We start from the raw sequence: 20,488 nt of genomic DNA on the forward strand, positions 1-20,488 counted from the left end.
AGTGTGCACTTTGTTCCCACTTATGGATTTTAACAGTGGATTGGTGTAACTGTGGACAAGCACATCATGTCCGCTACCAATTCACTCCTTCTGAATCCATCAGGCTGAGGGAACAAGTCCACAGCTTCAGTGGTGGAAGTGTTCCTGGTCACGTAGAGATTTGGTCCCGTGCACATGTCTGTTACTCTGTCATTTTGTGTGGCAGAAAGGGACTTGCCTCAGACACTGATTTAAGAGCAGTTTAGCATTGTTGACCCCTAATAGTTTGAATTAGGATTTGGTTTGGCTAATCTGATTTTAGATCTGTGTCTGTGGGCGGCTTGTTCCCAGAGCGTGTGACCTCTCACCTCTAACCTGTTTGACTCCGCCCCCCCCAGCCTGAGAACCTTCTATTGGCCAGTAAGCTGAAGGGGGCGGCGGTCAAGTTGGCTGACTTTGGGCTGGCTATCGAGGTGCAGGGGGACCAGCAGGCATGGTTTGGTGAGTATTCACCCATCCATTTTTAAACCAGAATCAGTTGGCCAATCAAGCAACCAACCAATGATTTAGTTAGTTGAGAAACAGCTTAGTCACTGAATTGCTCGCTCCCACCTACCATTCCACATTTCCTCCCTCCCTCCATATCACTCCTCCAGGTTTTGCCGGCACCCCGGGCTACTTGTCTCCAGAGGTTCTAAGGAAAGATCCATATGGGAAACCAGTGGACATGTGGGCTTGTGGTAAAAAACATTTGATTTCTCTCAATGTTGGTATGATTTTGATGCTGGAACAGTCCTATGGCCTTGTCTGAACTGGTCAGGTGTCACCTTCATGTTTTTTGTGTTTTATGCTGAACTTATGACATCCTTCCGTTCCAGGTGTGATTTTATACATCCTGCTGGTGGGCTATCCTCCCTTCTGGGATGAGGACCAGCACCGCCTCTACCAACAAATCAAAGCTGGGGCTTATGATGTAAGTGTACTCGTACATATCGACACACACACACACACGATCACTTATGAGAGTATGAATGTTTTAGAGCTGCCTGCTTGGCTCTAGGTATGGCAATGTCGGTCTAGACTGTTTGGTCCAGACGAAAATAGCTTAACAACTTATTGGATGGATTGCCTTTGGTGATGCCTTAAATATTCATCATTACAATTTAAATAAAAATAATACTGTAGTTTCTGACAGAATATCTGCAGAACTAAGGACATTCCTATTATCAGCCTCTGCTGTACTTTGTGTTTAGTACAAATAAGTAGATGTTAGCGTGCAAACAGGCTAAACTGTAATGGTAACGGTAATGGTAACTATCACTATTTTGGCATGTTAGCATGATGACATTAGAATCTAATAATCTAAACTCAAAACACTGTTGTGTCTAGGTACATCCTCACAGAGGCACAAGTGTGGCTATATCTCTGATAGTCACTCGTGTGAGTGGAAATGAGTGACACTCCTGTTCTGCTTATTTGCCTCACTACAAAAGGGATATTACAAATGTGTGTTGCTATGTTTTTATTAGCTTTAACAACATAATGAGTGTTTGAAATTGTGTTGTTTTTGACAGTTCCCATCCCCAGAGTGGGACACTGTAACTCCGGAGGCCAAAGATCTGATCAACAAGATGCTAACCATCAACCCCAGTAAACGCATCACTGCCGCAGAGGCCCTCAAACACCCTTGGATCTGCGTATGTGTAACACACAAACAGAGATGCAGTAACAAACAGAAATACAGAGGCAAAGCAACAACAAAAGCACACCCACTGATAATGATACACATCTGTAGTAACAGAATGCCTCCAGAATGCTATATTGTCCAACTTCTACAAATACACAAAAATCTCCACAGTATTGTTGCCTACACATGCACATCCATACATTCTTCCCACCCATTGTTTTCATTCTCTCCTAATCCTAAAATCTTCTCATCTTCTTCCTGCAGCAACGGTCCACTGTAGCTTCCATGATGCACAGGCAGGAAACTGTGGAGTGCCTGAAGAAATTCAATGCCAGGAGGAAACTTAAGGTGAGACTTCTGGCAATCTGTCATGTTTCTATTTATGCAGAATAATCCATCCAGCCATAGCTCTCTTCCCCTTCTTTCTGTCTTCCTTACTCAAGACTTCTCAGGGTAAGTTAGCAAAATGATGACTTGTTCTCTGAAACCTTCAGTTTGCCCAATTGATGTAGTCATCTCTCTTACTGTAACCTTATAACCAGTCTTCCTCTTTCTGTTTCTTCTTTCCTTACTTTCATTATCATTCCCTCCTCCTTTCCTTCTTTTATCACTGCAGGGAGCCATTTTGACCACTTTATTGGTCACAAGAAACTTCTCAGGTATGTCTCTCACAGCCTGTCATACAAAACCTGGTCCCCCAAACACATCTTATGAATTAAAACTGTTCATCAAAAAACAAAACAAAATAACAGGAGGCTTAGCCTTTAATGTTGAAGATAGTATGGTTAGGCATCCATTGAAACATTCATCCTCTAGTTATGGGGAAACAGATCACAGGCACTACAAATAGGTAAAGTGATCAAATTTTTGATACTTTTTAACCTATTTTTGAATGCCATCAATCTGTTCATTTATAGAAAAAAGATGATCTTAGCGCAAAGAGGCCACTGGTAAACAGAGTCATCTCTCATATCTTTCTCTTTTTCTTCCACTCTCTCTATATCATACCTTTTTGCATGTATTTTCTTTGACCTACCTCTATTTTCTCAGCCTTTTATTGGCCTGCTTTCTCTCTTCATTCTACAATAAAATGCAGCAGTGCATTTGTGTCTCTTTATTCATAATTTTCTTCCTTTTTTCAATATTCTTTCCTGTTTTTTTTTGGATTGTGGTATCCATTTGAGGTAAGATTTTTGGAATGACGGGATGAAGTAGGTGTGGTTGGGCCCAACTAATAAGTAGTGAAGTTTAGGCTTTTCACTCTTCTAATAGCTAATCACATGTGCATGAAGATGAGGTGATTGGGAGTCAAAAGAGCAATATTGAACACGCTTGCTAAAGAGGTGATTTGAGATCAGGAATTTATACCTGGATACAGCATGCATTTTAAAATGCAGTTTAGTGTTTGGAGTCTTTATACCATAAGAAATAGAGGGGAGAAGAATTGGTGGGATTGTATGTATGGTTGCTAGAAGGTAAGTGCATGTGTATGTGTGCAAATGTCAATTTAAGAATGCTGCGCAAGTCCGTTTGAAATAGGGTGGTTATCCCATTCATCACCTGCTAAATAGACACTCAATGAACTACCCACCACTCAGCCATTCACATGTGAATTAATATGTAGCAGGAGAACAACATTGCATAAATAATGATGCCATTTGGAGCATGAGCTGCATTGCATTATGGATGTTGCAGTTGGATTTTGCACCTGGACTTTGAAGATAAGCACAATTGACTGATATGCTTGCTGCATGATAGTTTAGCCTCAGGCTTCAGACTCTGTTTGTGAACCCTCATGCTGAAGTGTTGTCTGTTTCCCCTCTACAGCAGCCAAGAGTTTGCTCAACAAGAAGGCAGACGGCGTTAAGGTGAGTTGCTTTGCACAGTTAAGAAAACACTTTGTTTCTTGCATTAGTCTGCTCGAATGTTCAGTGTCTGAGGAGCCTTATGAATAATTATTATGCATTGTGCACTTATAACAACATCATCATTCAGGGACAGTCTCTCAAAGCAGTGGGCAGTGGTTGTTATGTTATGAGCTTGATCTCACAGTTGTTCTCGTGACACAGCAGACCACATTGATTTTGTGTGAGTTACATTTCTATTTTAATCCTCTTTTTTTTTTTAAAACAAAAAAACTTTGGTATTTCCTGTCTGTCTTTTCTGAATGGACCGTGTCTCATATTTTCCATAATACTTTAATATTAACTATAGAGACCTGTTGTGCTCTATCCTATTTCTCTGTGCTTTTGGGGATCTGAAAATAACATTTTATGCACAGGTGCATGTGTTCGTGTGTGTGTGTTTGTTTGTGTGTGTATGTGTGTGTGTGTGTGCGCATACCTGTAAGCACATACAGTGTTGAGAGTTTTGTGTCACTGACTAATTCAGTGTGACTGTTTTACATGCAAGTGAATATTAATTTGAGATTGGACCGCTGCATATATTGTATGGATCATAATGTTTGGGTCATAGTCAGGCCTATAGTATGTCACGCTGGGAGATTCATTCCAGGGAGTTCATCTCTTATTCATGTGACACAATACAGTAAAATAGAATAAGAAGTAGTCAAAAATGAAGGGACATGCCTTCAATGAGAAATGTTAAATATGTTGTAGATCTTTGACATAGTAAATGTTTAAAAATACTAAGTACAGGGAAACTTTTTTTTAACTGAACTGGTGAATCCAGATAAACTTAATTCTGGTTTGATTTCCTTCATTAAAATGATTTAAAACGACTTACATACAATATCTTATAGCCAACAAATGGTAGCAGGGTGTATTAATTCACTGAAAATGAAAATGTTTTGCCAACATTTATTTTCAGAATATTCAATCTAACCTCAGCAACATCTGATCTTCAGGACACATGAGTTTGGATGATCATTTTTGAATGGACCTTTAGTCAGTGTGTGTGTGTGTGTGTGTTTGTGTGTGTGTGTGTGTGTGTGTGTGTGTGTGTGTGTGTGCGCGTGCATGCACATGTGTGTGTCTGAAAAGTGTGTATGTGTGTCATATCCCCTCTACACTGCCCCCTGCAGGTCAACAACAAAGCCAACACAGTGACCAGTCCTAAAGACACTGGCCCTGCCCCTGCACTGGTATACACACTCATCTTCACCACACATTCATCCACAAAATCCCCCACACCTCCCCACTTCACACCCCACCATGGAGGAGGTACAGGTTCACCCTTTCACACAAGGCTGGATCATTTCCTGTTTGATCTCAATTTTTCTTGATCAGATTTAAATTCTTAACCTAGTGTATAAGAATATAGAATATATCATGGGTACTAACTTTAGGCTATCCCTGAATGAAATATTGTGTAAAAGCTTTTGTGACTGCGCAGCATGTCCAGCTCCAGCACATTATATACTGCTAACCATGAAAGATAATGTATTTATAATTCAGATTGATGTGTTAATTCATTCATCTGAATTACGAGACCATGCATGAGACATATAGAGCTTGGCCAGTTTGGATTTGCTGGATCTGTATAGTAATAATGTCAGGCTGAAACAATAAGCCGTTATGTACATTTGGATCAGGGTTCAGCTAGTGTGGTTTTAAATCTGTATTTAGGGACAACCTTTACCTCAAACCCTCTGCTCTGTGTCCCCCTTTTCTCTGCAAGAACCCCTCGTCTCTCCCTCCTTACACACCTTCACCATGCATGTGCTCCTCCCATGTCATGAAATGTACTATACCGCTGTCAGTGTTGCATTTGATAGTAGGTTTCTTGTAGTAGCCATCCAAGGATGTGTTGTTAAGAGGTTATTGCTAAAATTGTTTGTCTGTGCATGGATGGAGTGTGAAGATGTTGGCTTTTAGGTTCATTATGATGCTACATTCTCAAGTGATTTGGCTATCACTGATTGGCTTGTGCATGGTGTCTGCTGACTGGCCGTCGATGTCAGACCACATGACTGCTGCTCTGCATGATGTCAAAGGGTCTCTCTCCTCCCATTTTCTGTCAAGTTGATTACACTGGACACAGGCACATGACATCTATTTCTCTTTCTCTCTCTATCCTCCTTTCTCCATCATCTCTTCTGTGTCCATGTGCTCTCTCTGGCACAAACAGGCACACACACACACACACACACACACACACACACACACACACACACACACACACACACACACACACACACACACACACACACACACACACACCCTGCTGATGTTATAATCTAGTGTAATCTGGATGAGTGATTAGAAGGACTGAGCTGGTCATCAGGATCGATTCTACAAAATCCAAGACATCTGATTACCGAGGCAGGACACTGCTGAGGACTGATAAAAGAAAAGCAGACACATAGAAAAAGGCATTGAGCAGTCATACCATTCACCAGGAAAGATAAAACAACGGAGGTAATTCAAAAAATGAATATCGGATATGGGTTAGGGTTATATATAGTTCAAAATGAGGCCAAAATAAGTCATAGGCAAAATTCTCAACCCGCAAATACTCAAATACTGCCAAAACACACAAGCACATTTTTTTCTTTACTTTCTTAACAGTCTTTCTGTGCCACCACACCTTTTCTGGACTCCTCTAGTCATGTCTTCACACAATTTCTCACTTGCTCTCTTTAGGAACCACAGACGACTGTGATCCACAACCCTGTGGATGGAAACAAGGTATTACAACAAATATTTAATTTAAAAAATTTAAATTTAAAACAATCTAGCCCTGTGTTTTAGAAAATAATCTTTAAAGAATGATAATTAATAATAGTAGTATACATACAAGCATTGTAGTACTGTTACATAATCAAATGTTTAAATTATATTGAAATTGTACAGTATATGTTAAATCTGAGTTCGTAAGAGCATTTTATTTGAAAATGTTGTTCCAGCTGGCAACATAAATTATGCTCTTATAGTCATGCCTACATACTGTACTCTATACCAAACCCTAAAATATGTATGTTGTCATTCTTAAGGAGTCTATTGAGAGTGCGAACACCACCATAGAAGATGAAGATGTTAAAGGTAGGGAAACTCAAGGTTTTTTTCCCCTCTTACCTACAGTTCTCAAACACACTGTACAGTATGGTTTCAGCAGTCCGTCCTCACCTTTTCCAGCTAAACTGATCATACTTTTGCATTTTTTTCTTCATTGTGTATTAAAACACAGCAAAAGTGCACAGCAAATTAACCACTGTGCCATCCTGCTGCCTGTCAGTCTTGCACCATGCAGACCGCCCTGTTCTTTTTCTGTCCTACTCTCTCTTGCAGCCATTTCTGTGTTTCTCAGATTTATGTCTGACATTGTTGTAGAAATTGCTTAACACAGCTTGCTTTTTCAGTTTTGCATAGTTTTTTTATTGTTATCACTAAATATTTCTTCATTTTACATTTCTTTCTTTCTTTCTTTCTTTTTTTCCTTTCTTCTGTTTTGTCAAAAATATTAATTTCCCCCCACAATCCTCCTACATTTGTTTATACATACAAACGCCTTAAACAACCTTGATCTCTGTCACATCCCCCACTCAACACACATACTTGGCATCCATCCATGCAACCTCTGATAGCCCTTCGTCTGGGCAGCTTAGTAAGTGGTATCTTGAGCTCTAAGAGCCGTTCCTCACAGATGTCTGAATCGAGGCAGACTCCCACCTCCTCAGTTCAGAGTAAGTCCCTCTACAGTGGGGGAGATGCCCTGTTTTGTTCCCTTTGTTTTACCCAGTCATCACCAGGGTTATTATAGTTAACCAAAACTAAGACTAAAACTAAAACTATCAGTGAAAAAGTAATTAAGTGAACTGAAATAAAAATAAAAATGACTAATTACATAAAAACTACAATGAACAATGCAAAACTAACTAAAACTAAACAGAATTGCAGATAAAATCAGCTTTGTTTTCGTTGTTGTTTCATTTTCTCCCTCAATCTTTACTGTGTCCTGTTCAGTTTGACTTCTTGAGATAACGGGTTGGCTCCAGAAGGTGGCAGCATAGCAGATTCCAGTTGCTGCATAACTCACAAGAAGAAGAAGCTTGACGTGCAGGTTACAATTTTCTAGAAAGAAGAAGAGGAAGTTCCAGGCAGAAAACATCACAGCCCAATATGGGAATAGTTTGACTACCAGTAGATAAAAGTAAAAGTGTAAAAGAGTGATGGGAACATTTGTGGGATACAGCTAAAATGAAAAAATCCCACTAATGTGAAAGTCCTCATTCGAACCTCTAACAGAGAAGCAGGAAACAGCTAATATAAGCTCACAGTCAGACAGCTACCACAGCAAACCTTACCTCAGTGTCATTCATTATTTCATCCTTTTCAGCTTCTAAAAATCAAGGCTTTCCTCCGAACACCTGAAAAACTAAAACTAAGACCAAACACTAAATAAAAACTAAACTAAAACAACCTAATCACTTGTTAAACTAACCAAAACTAAACTGAAATAAAAAAACAAACTGAAAATGAAATGAAAATAAAAACTAATGAACATTTAAAAACTATAATAACCCTGGTCATCACTGGAGGAAACTGTTCCATGTAAAGTGCCTCAAAATTGTGTGTTCCTAGTTTTCAGTTTATTTCCCTGGTGTAGATTATTGCACCTTGTGCTGCATTGACTACCTCTTCCCCATTTAAATAAAACCCTTTGTTAACCCCCTCAAGTTCTTCTCCTTCCGTTTGATTTGTTCCTCAATATTTTGATTGAAGAAGATTCTCCTTTGCTACATATTCATGTCTGGTAGATACAGACTCTCCTCTCACGCCTCCATTTGCCTTCTGTTCTGATTTACTCAAACAGTGACTCACATAATAAAGAGCTGACTCACATACAACATCATGTAGACACACATTGTAGGTTACAAGACAAAGGAGGTGAAAGACATTGATTTTTTTTTTTTATATATTTAACATGTCTTTTTGTTGCACAAATTAAGTAATGTTTTCAATATCCCCAGCCTGCACAAATAACAATAAAGGTAACTCAACATTACTTAGTCAAAACTGCTTTTATAGCAAATACTTGCATCTGAGCATTGGTTTGTCTTTGTTCATTTTGAGCTTTGTTGGATGAAAGGACTCGTGTCATCCTGCATTCCCCTGCCTGGTATCACTATTAGTCATGGGAGGCTTTCTGTTTTGTTACACGAACATGAAACAACAGAAATTTTATGAAATACTTTTTTTCAAGCGCCTTCCATTTCTAATAAGTTTGAAGTCCTGCTAATCTGTAGACTAAAACCCATTTGAAGCTAATTTGATGTCAGATTTCCTTTTTTCTGCATTCAGACCTACATTTGCCTGAAATACAGTGACAATGTTAACAATTTTCACATCAGTTTGAGCAACTGATGATGCTCTGTGATCTTTTGTTTTAGCTCGCAAACAGGAAATTATCAAAGTCACTGAGCAGTTGATAGAGTCTATCAACAATGGAGACTTTGAGGCCTATGCGTAAGTCTTTTATTCTGCATTTGTACAGTAACATCTGACTCAGTATGATAATGTGCTTACTTCCTTTGCTGATTCTGTCTTCTGTTTTGGTGCAACAGGAAGATTTGTGACCCTGGTCTGACTTCCTTCGAGCCCGAGGCTTTGGGCAACCTGGTGGAAGGACATGACTTCCATCGCTTTTATTTTGAGAATGGTGAGTTGAAAAACATATTTCTACATAATTCTGACTATGGCAAAAATGAATTATAGCGGCATTATCAAGATACTGCCTCAGGTGCAAGTATCCTTAAACATTTTACAACTGTTGTCCAGAGCAGTTGAAATTTGTAGTAACTGTTGATATGGGGTTGTGCCAAAAGGTGCAAGTAGCCAGCTGGCTCTGCACTCAAAACCAGAGACTGAAAAGAGAGTTTGGTTTTGGAAGGATTTATTGTTTATTCTCAACAATCTACTGAAGGTTTTCCAGCTGTGCCTGAGATTTTTCTACTTGTTTGCTCACATTTACAGACAAATGGCCTCACAAATGACTGCATGGATGGAACCAAAAAGTTGTTAATTGTACAACACACTTCACAGTGTTCAGAGTATTTGCTGAAAAAGATGAAAAAATTAAGTACGCTTAAAGAAGCTATAATTAATGTCACACTAATGTAGCGGACATACAGCCGAACATCATCTGACTAGAGTCACTTTTTCAGGACAACTAAATTATGACACACTCACATTCCTTACTGGGTGTCTTAAAGTATCACATACAGACAGTGTGTTATTGAAAATGAATGTCAACTTATATAGAGACACCAATAAGATTTTGATGTGCAGTACAGTCCCACACATGCAGAACATCCACAACATATATAAAAATCCACTTCCCTCTTTAAAAGTTTGGACACACCTTCCCATGAGAAAGTGTCTCCAAACATTTGATTGGTACTATAGATGCAATCAGAGGCTGCAGACGTAATCAATTAATAGGAAGCAGCTGTGCTCCATAGCCCTCCATAACCTGGCTCCAACATATCTCTGCGAACTCCTGTCACCCTACTCTCTCCCTCGGTCCCTCAGATCCTCCATCTCCAACCTCCTCGCAGTCCCACGCACCAAACTGTCCACCTTGGGAGGCCAGTCCTTCAGCGCCACGGCCCCCCAAGCTCTGGAACTCTCTCCTACAATCCCTCCGTCCCACTTCTCGTTCTCTTCTCCTGCTCAGTCTTGATTTTTTTTGTTTGTTTTTGTTTGTTTTATCCTTTGTAAAGCATCCTTGGGTTTGTGAAAGGCGCTATATAAATCTCACCTATTATTATTATTATTATCATTATTATTATTATTGTGCTGGGAACTCACTGAGATAACAGTGGGCAGGTTAGGTACAGCCTATGGCAGTGGTCTCCAACCCTGCTCCAGAGACCTGTACTACGAAGCTGGATTTTTTCTTCGAGGTAACTTCAAGGTTAAGTTTTGCATAGGAGATCGAGTATAAAAGCACCACCTCCCGACCAATCAGTTCTCCTGGAAAATGGCCTGTCCATTCTTAGATTATTAGATTCTTAGATCTTGACGACATTGGTGCGTGGATCGTGAGAGGAGCGCTTAGGAGAAAAGGGCTGTGTTCGAAACTGCATACTACATACTACAAATATCGCTGTAGCTAACTTGAAACCACCGAGATGGTGATCTGTGACGTTTGTATTTTTTTCAGAAGTTAGGTTGCATCTTGGGTAATTTGAGTGTGAGTAGTCAGTTCTTTTTACAGTCTATGCTCTTGATGCATACTCCGCATTTCTGGTGAATCTAGTATATCATCCGGGAACTTCTCACATACTCTAAATGGCATACTATGCAGTTGAAACTCACTACATACTTCAAATGACATCAGAGTTAGTACGAGTAGTAGGAAAATATGCGGTTTCGAACAGACCCAAAGAGTTTTTAGGGATAGATGCAATCCTTTTGATGTCCCCGATGACATCCTATACAAAAGGTACAGATTTTCAAGTGACATTAAATTAGTTTAATATTCAAAATTAATTTGACATTCAAAGTATAAACCTATTATGTGCTTCAACCATTTGAGAGAACGATGTCAAATCAACTGTATAACATACAGACTAATATCCCTCATGTGCCTCAAGGCTTATTTTTCAAATATATCTTTTCGTCAATTTTTTTTCAAACGGGGCCTCAGTGGAGAGCTACACACCTGATTCTACTAATTAACTCGTTATTGTGCAGCTGAAACTTGTCAATGGGTTTGATAACAAGTTCATTGTTAGAATCAGGGAATGGGGAGATACCTAAAACATGCAGGGCAGTAGCTCTCCAGGAGAAGGGTTGGAGAACACTGACCTATGGTATGGTGCATGTATGCTCTGTATCGAAGTGTCAGTAGTGTATTAGTGGTCACGGTCTTCATTGTTGATTTCATGTCAATATCGATCCCTATCAGTTTACAGTTTACGTTTGCAGTACAGCACACTAAAAGGGCATGACTGTGTTTATGGACTAACCTTGGAGCAAAAAATCTTGAATGAATAATGACTGCTATAAATGGCAGAATGTCCTCAGTGTGCGTAAAAATAGTTCAGATAAACTAGATATGTCCCAGAAACCTCAATCACTTGGCAAGCCTGTGCTTGTCCACTATCCAACATATAGGCAAGGCAAGGCAAGGCAGCTTTATTTATATAGCGCATGTCATACACAATGGCAACTCAATGTGCTTTACATAAAACAAACATTTAACAGTAAGAATTAGAAATAAAAAACATGCACTTTGAGAAATAAAAATAAAACCCAATAATAGTAAAAATGTGGAAACATTAAAACATACTGTACAAGTACCCCCCCCTCCCTCCCACACACTAATAATTAAAAATAAAATAAAAACAAAGTACAGAAAAATTGAAAGAGAGAGAAATAAAATAGTAGAATAGAGCATTAAATATAAAGTTGCAGCATAAGATAATGATTTTCTTTAAAATCATAAAAAGGACATACAGGGCAAATGAAAGATTAAAATTTAAAGTGCTTTAAAAGAGCTCAATCATAAGCACAGGAGAAGAGAAGTGTTTTTAACTTGGATTTAAAAATGTTCTGCTGGTAGCTTATTCCAGTTGTGTGCAGTATAAGAGTTAAAAGCTGCTTCACCCTGTCTGGTTTGAACTCTGGGCTCAACTATCTGACCTGAGTCAGTAGATCTCAGAGCAGGGTTTATATTCTACTAAAATGTCATTCATGTATTCTGGACCTAAACCATTCAGTGATTTGTAGACCAGTAGCAGAACTTTAAAATCTATTCTATAGCTGATTGGGAGCCAGTGTAAAGACTTTAGAACTGGAGTAATGTGCTCTGATCTGATCATGTGGAGACTTTTGCCTCTTTTTGTAGCACTTATTATTCCTTCTAGGGTAGAGCCCCCCCCCAAAGTAATAACTATTTTACCCCATACAAGAGGATGATATCCATTCATTTCAGCTACTACAGTGATATTAAGTGACATATACTGTTTGTAATCAGCTATTGTGTCTAATTTCCAGCTTTGTCTAAAGGGAATAAACCGGTGCACACCATTCTCTTGAACCCACATGTGCACCTAATTGGGGAAAATGCTGCGTGTATTGCCTATATTCGGCTGACCCAGTACATGGATAGCAGTGGCATGCCCCGCACCATGCAGTCTGAGGAGACCCGTGTGTGGCACCGCCGTGATGGCAAGTGGCAGAACATCCACTTCCACCGCTCCGGCTCACCCAGCATCCCCTCTCAGTAAGAGACAGTAAGTAATACAGTATTAACCTTGATGAATGAGAAACTTCACAGCAGATGGAAATGTTGTTTTTACTGACTTTTTGCTGTTTTAATTTCTCACCTTTCTGCAGTGATATAGAAGTGTACGCCACACAGTCCTGATATAAGGTCTACTATTGAAAACACCTGTGCATTAGCGTGCCAGGACTTTAAGATTCACAGGAAGCCAACATGCAGACATTTTGACACATTTTGGGAAAAGCACAAGTGCAAATTATTAAGTTAACAATGGCTGAATTCCATGCTGCTTCAGTTTCAGGATTTTAGTATTTTCATCATTAACATTATTGATCAGACTGCTTATGGATCTGCTTTTTGTACTATGACAAGTCAAAATGTCTGCTGTGAAACTACTGGTCTGATTTATTTCTTTACGCAGGGTGTGGATATTTTTGTTGCTCTATAGATTGATATTTATGCTCCCTTTCTCTCTTTTTGCAGTTAATGGAAAATCATCATGTGGTCAAAATAACAACAACAAAAATTTCCCATCAGCAAATCTGTGAGTAGGGCAGTCAACTAGCCAACCCGCAACTGCTCTCTGACCCTTCTATAAGGACATGACATCGCACAGGACACAAGTATTAATACATTTTATTGTTATGGTATTTTATTAATGGACATCATTTGAAAAACCACCACCGGGTGGCTGCACATCATATTTGGACATTATGAAACGAACATATTGACAACATTTTTTCTTTGTTTGTTTTTTAAGATGTTTTGGTATGCATTTTAAATATAAAAAATAGAGATGTTTAAAAATCTACTAATGTAATCTCTCCCAAAAATTATCTCTGTATTTTTATGTGTATTTATGTGTGTGCAATACAAAAACATTTGGAAGATCAGAATGTTAAAATTGAGCTTGCTTTAGTTCTGGTGATGTATATACATTGTGATTGTTGATAAAAAGAAAAACAAACATTGAAATTGCTATTCTTGCTATCAGAGGAATTAAGAGTTTACGTAAAATCCAGTTTATGAGCTACATTTATGTTTGCTATGAGCTAAGTCATACTATTTGAATTGTCCGACTTCAACCTATAATACTAATTTAAATGTAAAGAAAAACAGAGCAGCTTACTCTTTGCATTGAGATATGTTTGCCTTTATATCAGTGAATTAAGAAATAAGAGAATGTAGCATATATGTAATATATGAAAATTCAAGACTATTGTGTAGTGCATGGGGGCGGGGGTATTGTGAGTAAGATCATATGAAACTATAATATCTTCTGTTTGATTTGTGAATCACTGACTTGTTTGTTTGCATTTGTTAATGTTGTGCATCAGTCCTGTCCCAAATGTTTCTAATGTCCTCCAGTATCATGCAACTGTTGTAAAAACAATAACAGTTATGGTTAACATCCAGTAAAAATATCAAAACTGCATATCTAAAGAGGAAAAATAACACTTTGTGGTTGCTGAAGCACCCCTTACATTTTATATAAATGAGAAGAAAACAAACTCATTTTTCATAATGTTTGTACTTGTATTGTATGTAGGTTTTCTGTTGTCATTTTATTCTCGTCATTTCCAGTGTGCTAGGTTGCCAATTGCACCGAGAAGGTGGAGATGATGAAGATGGAGCAAAGGCACTATAGTCTCTACCTTCAGTCAGGTCAAATGTCACCCTGATGGTTGGGCTGGTAAAACTGGAAGTCACATAAAAGCTATGGAATGAAGAACATTGCAGAATGGAGTTTAATAAATGTTTGGATGTCTTCCTTGATGATGAGTGCTTCTATTCGCCGGTGGTCTCCTTACCACTGCAGGACAATGCCAGTGTCTTCATCATCCTTACTGCTCACTCTTATCAATTGGTTTTGTCTCTTCTTTTTAAGGGGAAAATATGGTAAACATTTCTTTTGACGAAACGTATGATGTCAATGCAATGCACCACTCCTTAAATGGTGTGTACCTGTTGCCAGCTCGGCAATGGATGGCTTAACATGTTTAAGAAATAAATAAATCAGCTATAAGGTGTGATAATGAAAGAGTTTTCATTGGTTTTATTGCTCGTTGGTCATTATTGCTTCAGTGAGAAGGAGATGGAGGGGTAGCTACTGTTGTGTGTGTTAGATTTGAAGCTGATTAGCTGAATCATGTCTTTGTGACCTTTTCTTACTCTGAGACAGCTGCAGGTCTGCTCAGTACTGCAGAGCAGTCCTGCCCTGCCTGTCCTATGTGGAGGGAGCTGTTACATCAGCATACACAATTTGTGTCAGTATTGTTGCAGTATGCAGTGTGATGTGGGAACGTGTAGTCTTCAGTCCACAAAACAGTCAAAGCTCCAGAAACACTTGTAGTATAGAACAATTTTATTAATAGATCAACACGTTCTAGCTTGCAGCCTTCATCAGGGTCATGACTCACAGTTGTTTTATACTACAAGTGTTGCTACAGCTTTGATTTTTTTGGACATCTTGGAAGTAAGTGAAGTTGTGCCAGAAACCTCTACCCTGTTTCTACAGTCTCCAGTGCACATACACTTTCCATTGAAGTATGAGACATCTTGTCTCCATTAGTAATAACTAAAATTATGTATTATGGCATATTCATTGATCCTGTACTTTTAATAAGGTGGAAGGAGAAGATGAAATATTAAGATTTGACCACAGTTTGATCAAAGTCAATCAAATCAAATTAGACCAATTAAAGGACATGTGGAGCATCTGTAGCGTGACTAACAGATACAGTGGAGGAAATAATTATTTTGATCCCCTGCTGATTTTGAAAGTTTACCCCCTTACAAAGATATGAAGAGTCCATATTTTTATGGTAGGTTTATTTTAACAGAGAGAGACAGAATATCAACAAAAAATCCAGGGAAAACTTGTATTTGATTGAGTGAAGTAAGTATTTGATCCCTATACCAACCAGCAAGAACCCCCACAGAGCAGTTATGTGCCCATGAAGCACTCAAATTAGTCCTTTCTCCTAATCTCAACTCGTTATGTGTATAAAAGCAACTGTCACAGAATCAATCTTTTCCATTCAAACCTCTCCACCACCATGGGCAAGACCAAAGAGCTGTCAAAGGACGTCAGGGACAAGATTCTGGACTTGCACAAAGCTGGAATGGACTACAAGACCATCAGCAAGAAGCTTTATGAGAAAGATGCCACTGTTGGTGCAATAATTCCAAAATGGAAGAAATACAAGATAACAGTCAATCACCCTCGCTCTGGAGTTCCATGGAAGATCTCACCTCGTGGGGTAAAGATAATTCTAAGAAAGGTGAGGGATCAGCCCAGATTTACACGGGAGGATCTTGTTAATGAACTTAAAGGAGCTGGGAACACAGTCACCAAGAAAACCATTGGTAACACACTTCGCCATAATGGATTGAGATCCTGCAGTGTCCGCAAGGTCCCCCTGCTCAAGAAAGCACATGTACAGGCCCGTCTGAAGTTTGCCAATGAACACCTGAATGATCCAGACAAGGCTTGGGAGAATGTGATGTGGTCGGATGAGACCAAAATTGAGCTCTTTGGCATCAACTTGACTCGCCATGTTTGGAGGCAGAAACATGCTGAATATGACCCCAAGAACACCATCCTCACTGTCAAACATGGAGGTGAAAACATTCTACCTTGGGGCTGTTTCTCTGCTAAGGGTACAGGAAGACTTCATCCCATTGAAGGGCCGATGAATGGGGCCATGTACCGTAGAATCGTGGACGAGAACCTCCTGGCCGTGGATGGGTCTTCCTGCATGACAATGACCCAAAACATACAGGCAGGGCAACAAAGAAGTGGCTCAAGAAGAAGCACATTAAGATCCAGGAGTGGCCTAGCCAGTCTCTGGACCTTACTCTCATAAAAAATCTGTGGAGGGAGCTGAAACTTCGAGTTGCTAAGCGACAGCCTCGAAACCGTCAAGATTTGGAGAGTATCTGTAAAGAGGAGTGGACCAAAATCCCTCCTGAGAGGTGTGTAAACCTGGTGACCAACTACAAGAAACGTCTGACCTCTGTGCTTGCCAACAAGGGTTTCTCCACCAAGTACCAGTCACGTTTTGCTTGGGGATCAGATACTTATTTCACTCAATCAAATACAAATGAATTTATAACCTTTATTTCATTTTTTTTGATATTCTGTCTCTCTCTGTTAAAATAAACCTACCATAAAAATATGGACTATTCATGTCTTTGTAAGGGGGTAAACTTACAAAATCAGCAGGGGATCAAATAATGATTTCCTCCACTGTATGTCTAAGGTCAGAGAAGAACGCTTGTGACCTGGAGGTTGCCAAGTCCATCCTTGGACAAACAGGATAAAGGTGTGTAGGGAAAGCAGAATTGCCTGTCCATCATTACTATGCTTAGTGGACTGGGGGTGGACAGGGCAGCTTACAGGTATGAATGTGTGCAATTAGTTAGGGCTAACAGGGCTTTTCCGACAAAGAGAGCCTGGCTCTCAGCAAAGAAAAAGATGAACAATGAACAATTTTATCCACACTGATGAGAATACTATTTTTTCAAGACATTTTGCATGATTTGGATTGCTGTCTAAAGGCATGACATGCAATGTGTTCTCTCATGCTGTATTCCCTCTCACAGCACCATTTAGACAGCAGTTAAATTTACAATATAAGACACAACAAGATAGAACACTACATACATTTGTAGATTTTTATTCTCTATCAGCCATAGACACACTGCAGCCATTTTGTTTTTGTCTTTTTGAATTTTGATACAGTAATACATGCCTTTATAGATATTTATATATGCATTGTATATGTATATAACTGTCATCATCACAGAAAAGGGATGCTGATTCATCAAATTAAAAGCATACCTGTCACAGTGAACTTCCACTAGTTTGCATTTTACATGTTTCTAAATCATAAAGTAAACAGTGAGAGTGAAATAAATAATTACATGTTGTAGATACATACAGTAGCAATGCTTAGAGCTGTGAATAATGATATATTGAGCTCTCAACCGCCTTCATTATGCTTATGTGTAGTGTATCGCCATTTTGTATTTATCATTTGTCCTGCCAAAATGAGACCATCCCTGTGGCAATAATATACTGTATACCTCACGTCCTGTCCACAAAAAGTATGGAGGTGTTCCCTCCTGACATTCAGGAGTGCAAATACCATTTGTGTAAAATAAATGTTTCGTTTCTTTGCTGACATAAACTGGCACACACTATTTTAACTACACTCATTCACTCACAATCACGCACCCAACACATGGTCCAACACTTTGGGTCAAAATATGAACTAATATAGGCTATCATTAAATAAAGCAGAAAAACCTGATAACCTTCCCACAAATGTTATATCAGACAAGTGTTTCTACAACAGCTGTCATGATCTCACTAACCAGTGGCAAAGGCTGAAGGACTTCCTAAGGAACAGAAGCATCTCATTGGCATACAATCAAAGATTAAATAGGTTCTTTATATTACCCAGTATGCTAAACTCAAAATCAAAAAATAAACTCTAAAATAAGACAGACAACAAAGTTAAAAGCAAAGTTTAGACAATACTCTTCTCAAAGCAACTGTCAGTGCAGTATCCAACTTCATGCACAGACAAACATACGATACCTACAGTACAACCTCATTCACAGCCACTATCCACACAATAAGAGTCATGATCAACAGTTTAAAAGAAAAGAAAAAAAAACGACAATATGAGAAAAATATAACACAGAAAGACACACACAGAAGGGACTGAGAGGCAGAAGAGCAATCCATATAACTACAAAGCAGTCAAAACTAGGATCATAATGACAGATGTTGATTAGTCATGCCTGCTCTACTTCACATGAGTGATTATTAATTCCTAGGCTACAGATGTCAGTAATGTCTAGATTATAGATAATATATAATTCCCAAAGACAGATTACATAGCCTACACAAAACACAGCAGCAGCAGTTAAATTCAGTGTCGATACAGTCTGGTTTTCTCTGTGTGACATCGTGACTACCTGAATCGAAAGAGCGGAGAGGCAAGTACAGTGAGTGAAACAGTTTTTCAGTAAAGGAATATCTGAGAAACTCTGGTTGTGAGAGGCAGTGCAATGTGAAATATTGTCTTTCAGTCCAAGCACCTACTCAGAGAGCAGTATTAGCATTTCACAGGTAAAGTGATCTTTACCTTTAGGAGGTTTGTGAGTTGGCTGATGTGAATAGCATTTCTCTGTTTTCTTGTTGTTGTTTTTTTTGTCGCTTTACCACAGCATCAAGACAAAACATCAAAGACAATTATGATATGAGAATTAAAAAATTTCAGGAAAACAACAAAAGGCTTTCTTTGGTCACAAAAAGGTAAAACAACACAAGAACATGAAAAGGAAATCATGACTACGTAATACCAGTCAGGGAAGAAAACTCCAAATTGTGAACAAAAGATCATCTTCCAGGACCTAAATGGGAAGACATTTAGCTTTGAGGTGCCTTGGTGCACACTAAGATTGCATGTGGCTAATGCATAGGATTAGGGGGAACTTTAGCATGGACAGAGCCAGGGGCTAGGAGTGTTACACATTCTTCTACACATTCTTCTATTCTTTCTCCTCCTCTTCTTCCTCATCATCATCTTCATCTTCCTCATCATCATCATCATCATCATCATTGTCCTCCTTTTCTTCTTCCCAGTAGTGGTGAAAGAGCTGGTGGAGATGCTGCTGGAGATCACATGGTTTTGAGCCTTTTCTAGGGCTGTCCACACACTCTAGAAGGATCTGTTCTCGCTGCCCAGCTCCCTTCACCACTGTTCGTCTGAGGGTGTGACCTTTACGCATGTGGGCCCTACAGAGGGGGAAACAGACACGAAGAGAGGAAAATGCTACAGTCAGCAACCTCAGGAAACACATGTGGCTTTGCAGAAAATAAATCAAAGAAACAGATGTTGTAATACTTGAAACTGGATATCATAGGAGTAAAATAAAACACCCACAAAGGATAACATGCTTTGTAAATCATGCAGAACACTTAAAACACAACAGGACACATTCTTGGAAATTACATATAATCTAATACTAAACAGATAATGATGGGTGAAAGGATTAAAGGAAAAATCTAAAAACAAGTCTTTGTAAGGTGTTAGGCCACCATGAGCCTTCAGTACAGCTTCAGTGATTCTTGGCACAGAATCCTACTGGGAGGACTGGCACCATTCTTGCCTCAGTTGGTGTTTTGATGATGGTGAAGAGCACTATCTAACATGTTGATCCAAAAAAGTGTTCAGTTGGGTGAGACCTGAATAATGCAAAGGCCATACAATATTCAGAATTTCCATTGACCCCTGCCTAGGCTTGGGCTGTATCGTGGTATTCCACGATATTTAGAAATCCTGAAGAAGCCTCTATTGAGCCTAAAAATACTTTTTCCCATAGACTTACGCTGGGAACACAGCAAGCGGCGAAAAGCGGCCTGCGACGAGTTACCATGGAATCTCTATGTAAACTCGCAGCGGACAACGGCGGTGGTATCCAACACAATAAGAGTTATTCATATCTTCTTATATTTGTGGTGAGCAAAAAAATGACTATAGTTTTCTTTCTTTGAGCTGATATTCATCTTGTGACATGGTTAAAGCCTGCCTCCCCTCTCTGCTCCCCCTC

The 20,488-nt window shown here is 39.1% G+C and overlaps 1 protein-coding gene across 1 annotated transcript in view; it reads left to right on the plus strand.

Moving 5' to 3' along the window:
- The window catches only part of camk2d2 (calcium/calmodulin-dependent protein kinase (CaM kinase) II delta 2), a 39,620-nt gene extending 24,741 nt beyond the window's left edge, over positions 1-14,879 (plus strand). The window contains exons 7-22 of the mRNA XM_053337585.1: positions 378-480; positions 636-719; positions 858-952; positions 1,554-1,676; positions 1,931-2,014; positions 2,283-2,325; positions 3,494-3,534; positions 4,710-4,769; positions 6,271-6,315; positions 6,621-6,669; positions 7,212-7,310; positions 8,598-8,618; positions 9,018-9,093; positions 9,192-9,286; positions 12,631-12,869; positions 13,343-14,879. Coding sequence (XP_053193560.1) covers positions 378-480; positions 636-719; positions 858-952; positions 1,554-1,676; positions 1,931-2,014; positions 2,283-2,325; positions 3,494-3,534; positions 4,710-4,769; positions 6,271-6,315; positions 6,621-6,669; positions 7,212-7,310; positions 8,598-8,618; positions 9,018-9,093; positions 9,192-9,286; positions 12,631-12,863 — 1,251 coding nt within the window. The 3' untranslated portion in view covers positions 12,864-12,869; positions 13,343-14,879. The remainder of the gene's footprint in view (positions 1-377; positions 481-635; positions 720-857; positions 953-1,553; positions 1,677-1,930; positions 2,015-2,282; positions 2,326-3,493; positions 3,535-4,709; positions 4,770-6,270; positions 6,316-6,620; positions 6,670-7,211; positions 7,311-8,597; positions 8,619-9,017; positions 9,094-9,191; positions 9,287-12,630; positions 12,870-13,342) is intronic.
- Positions 14,880-20,488: the final 5,609 nt, after the last annotated feature.

This window comes from Scomber japonicus, chromosome 2, assembly GCF_027409825.1.
Source record: "Scomber japonicus isolate fScoJap1 chromosome 2, fScoJap1.pri, whole genome shotgun sequence".
Classification (NCBI taxonomy): domain Eukaryota; kingdom Metazoa; phylum Chordata; class Actinopteri; order Scombriformes; family Scombridae; genus Scomber; species Scomber japonicus.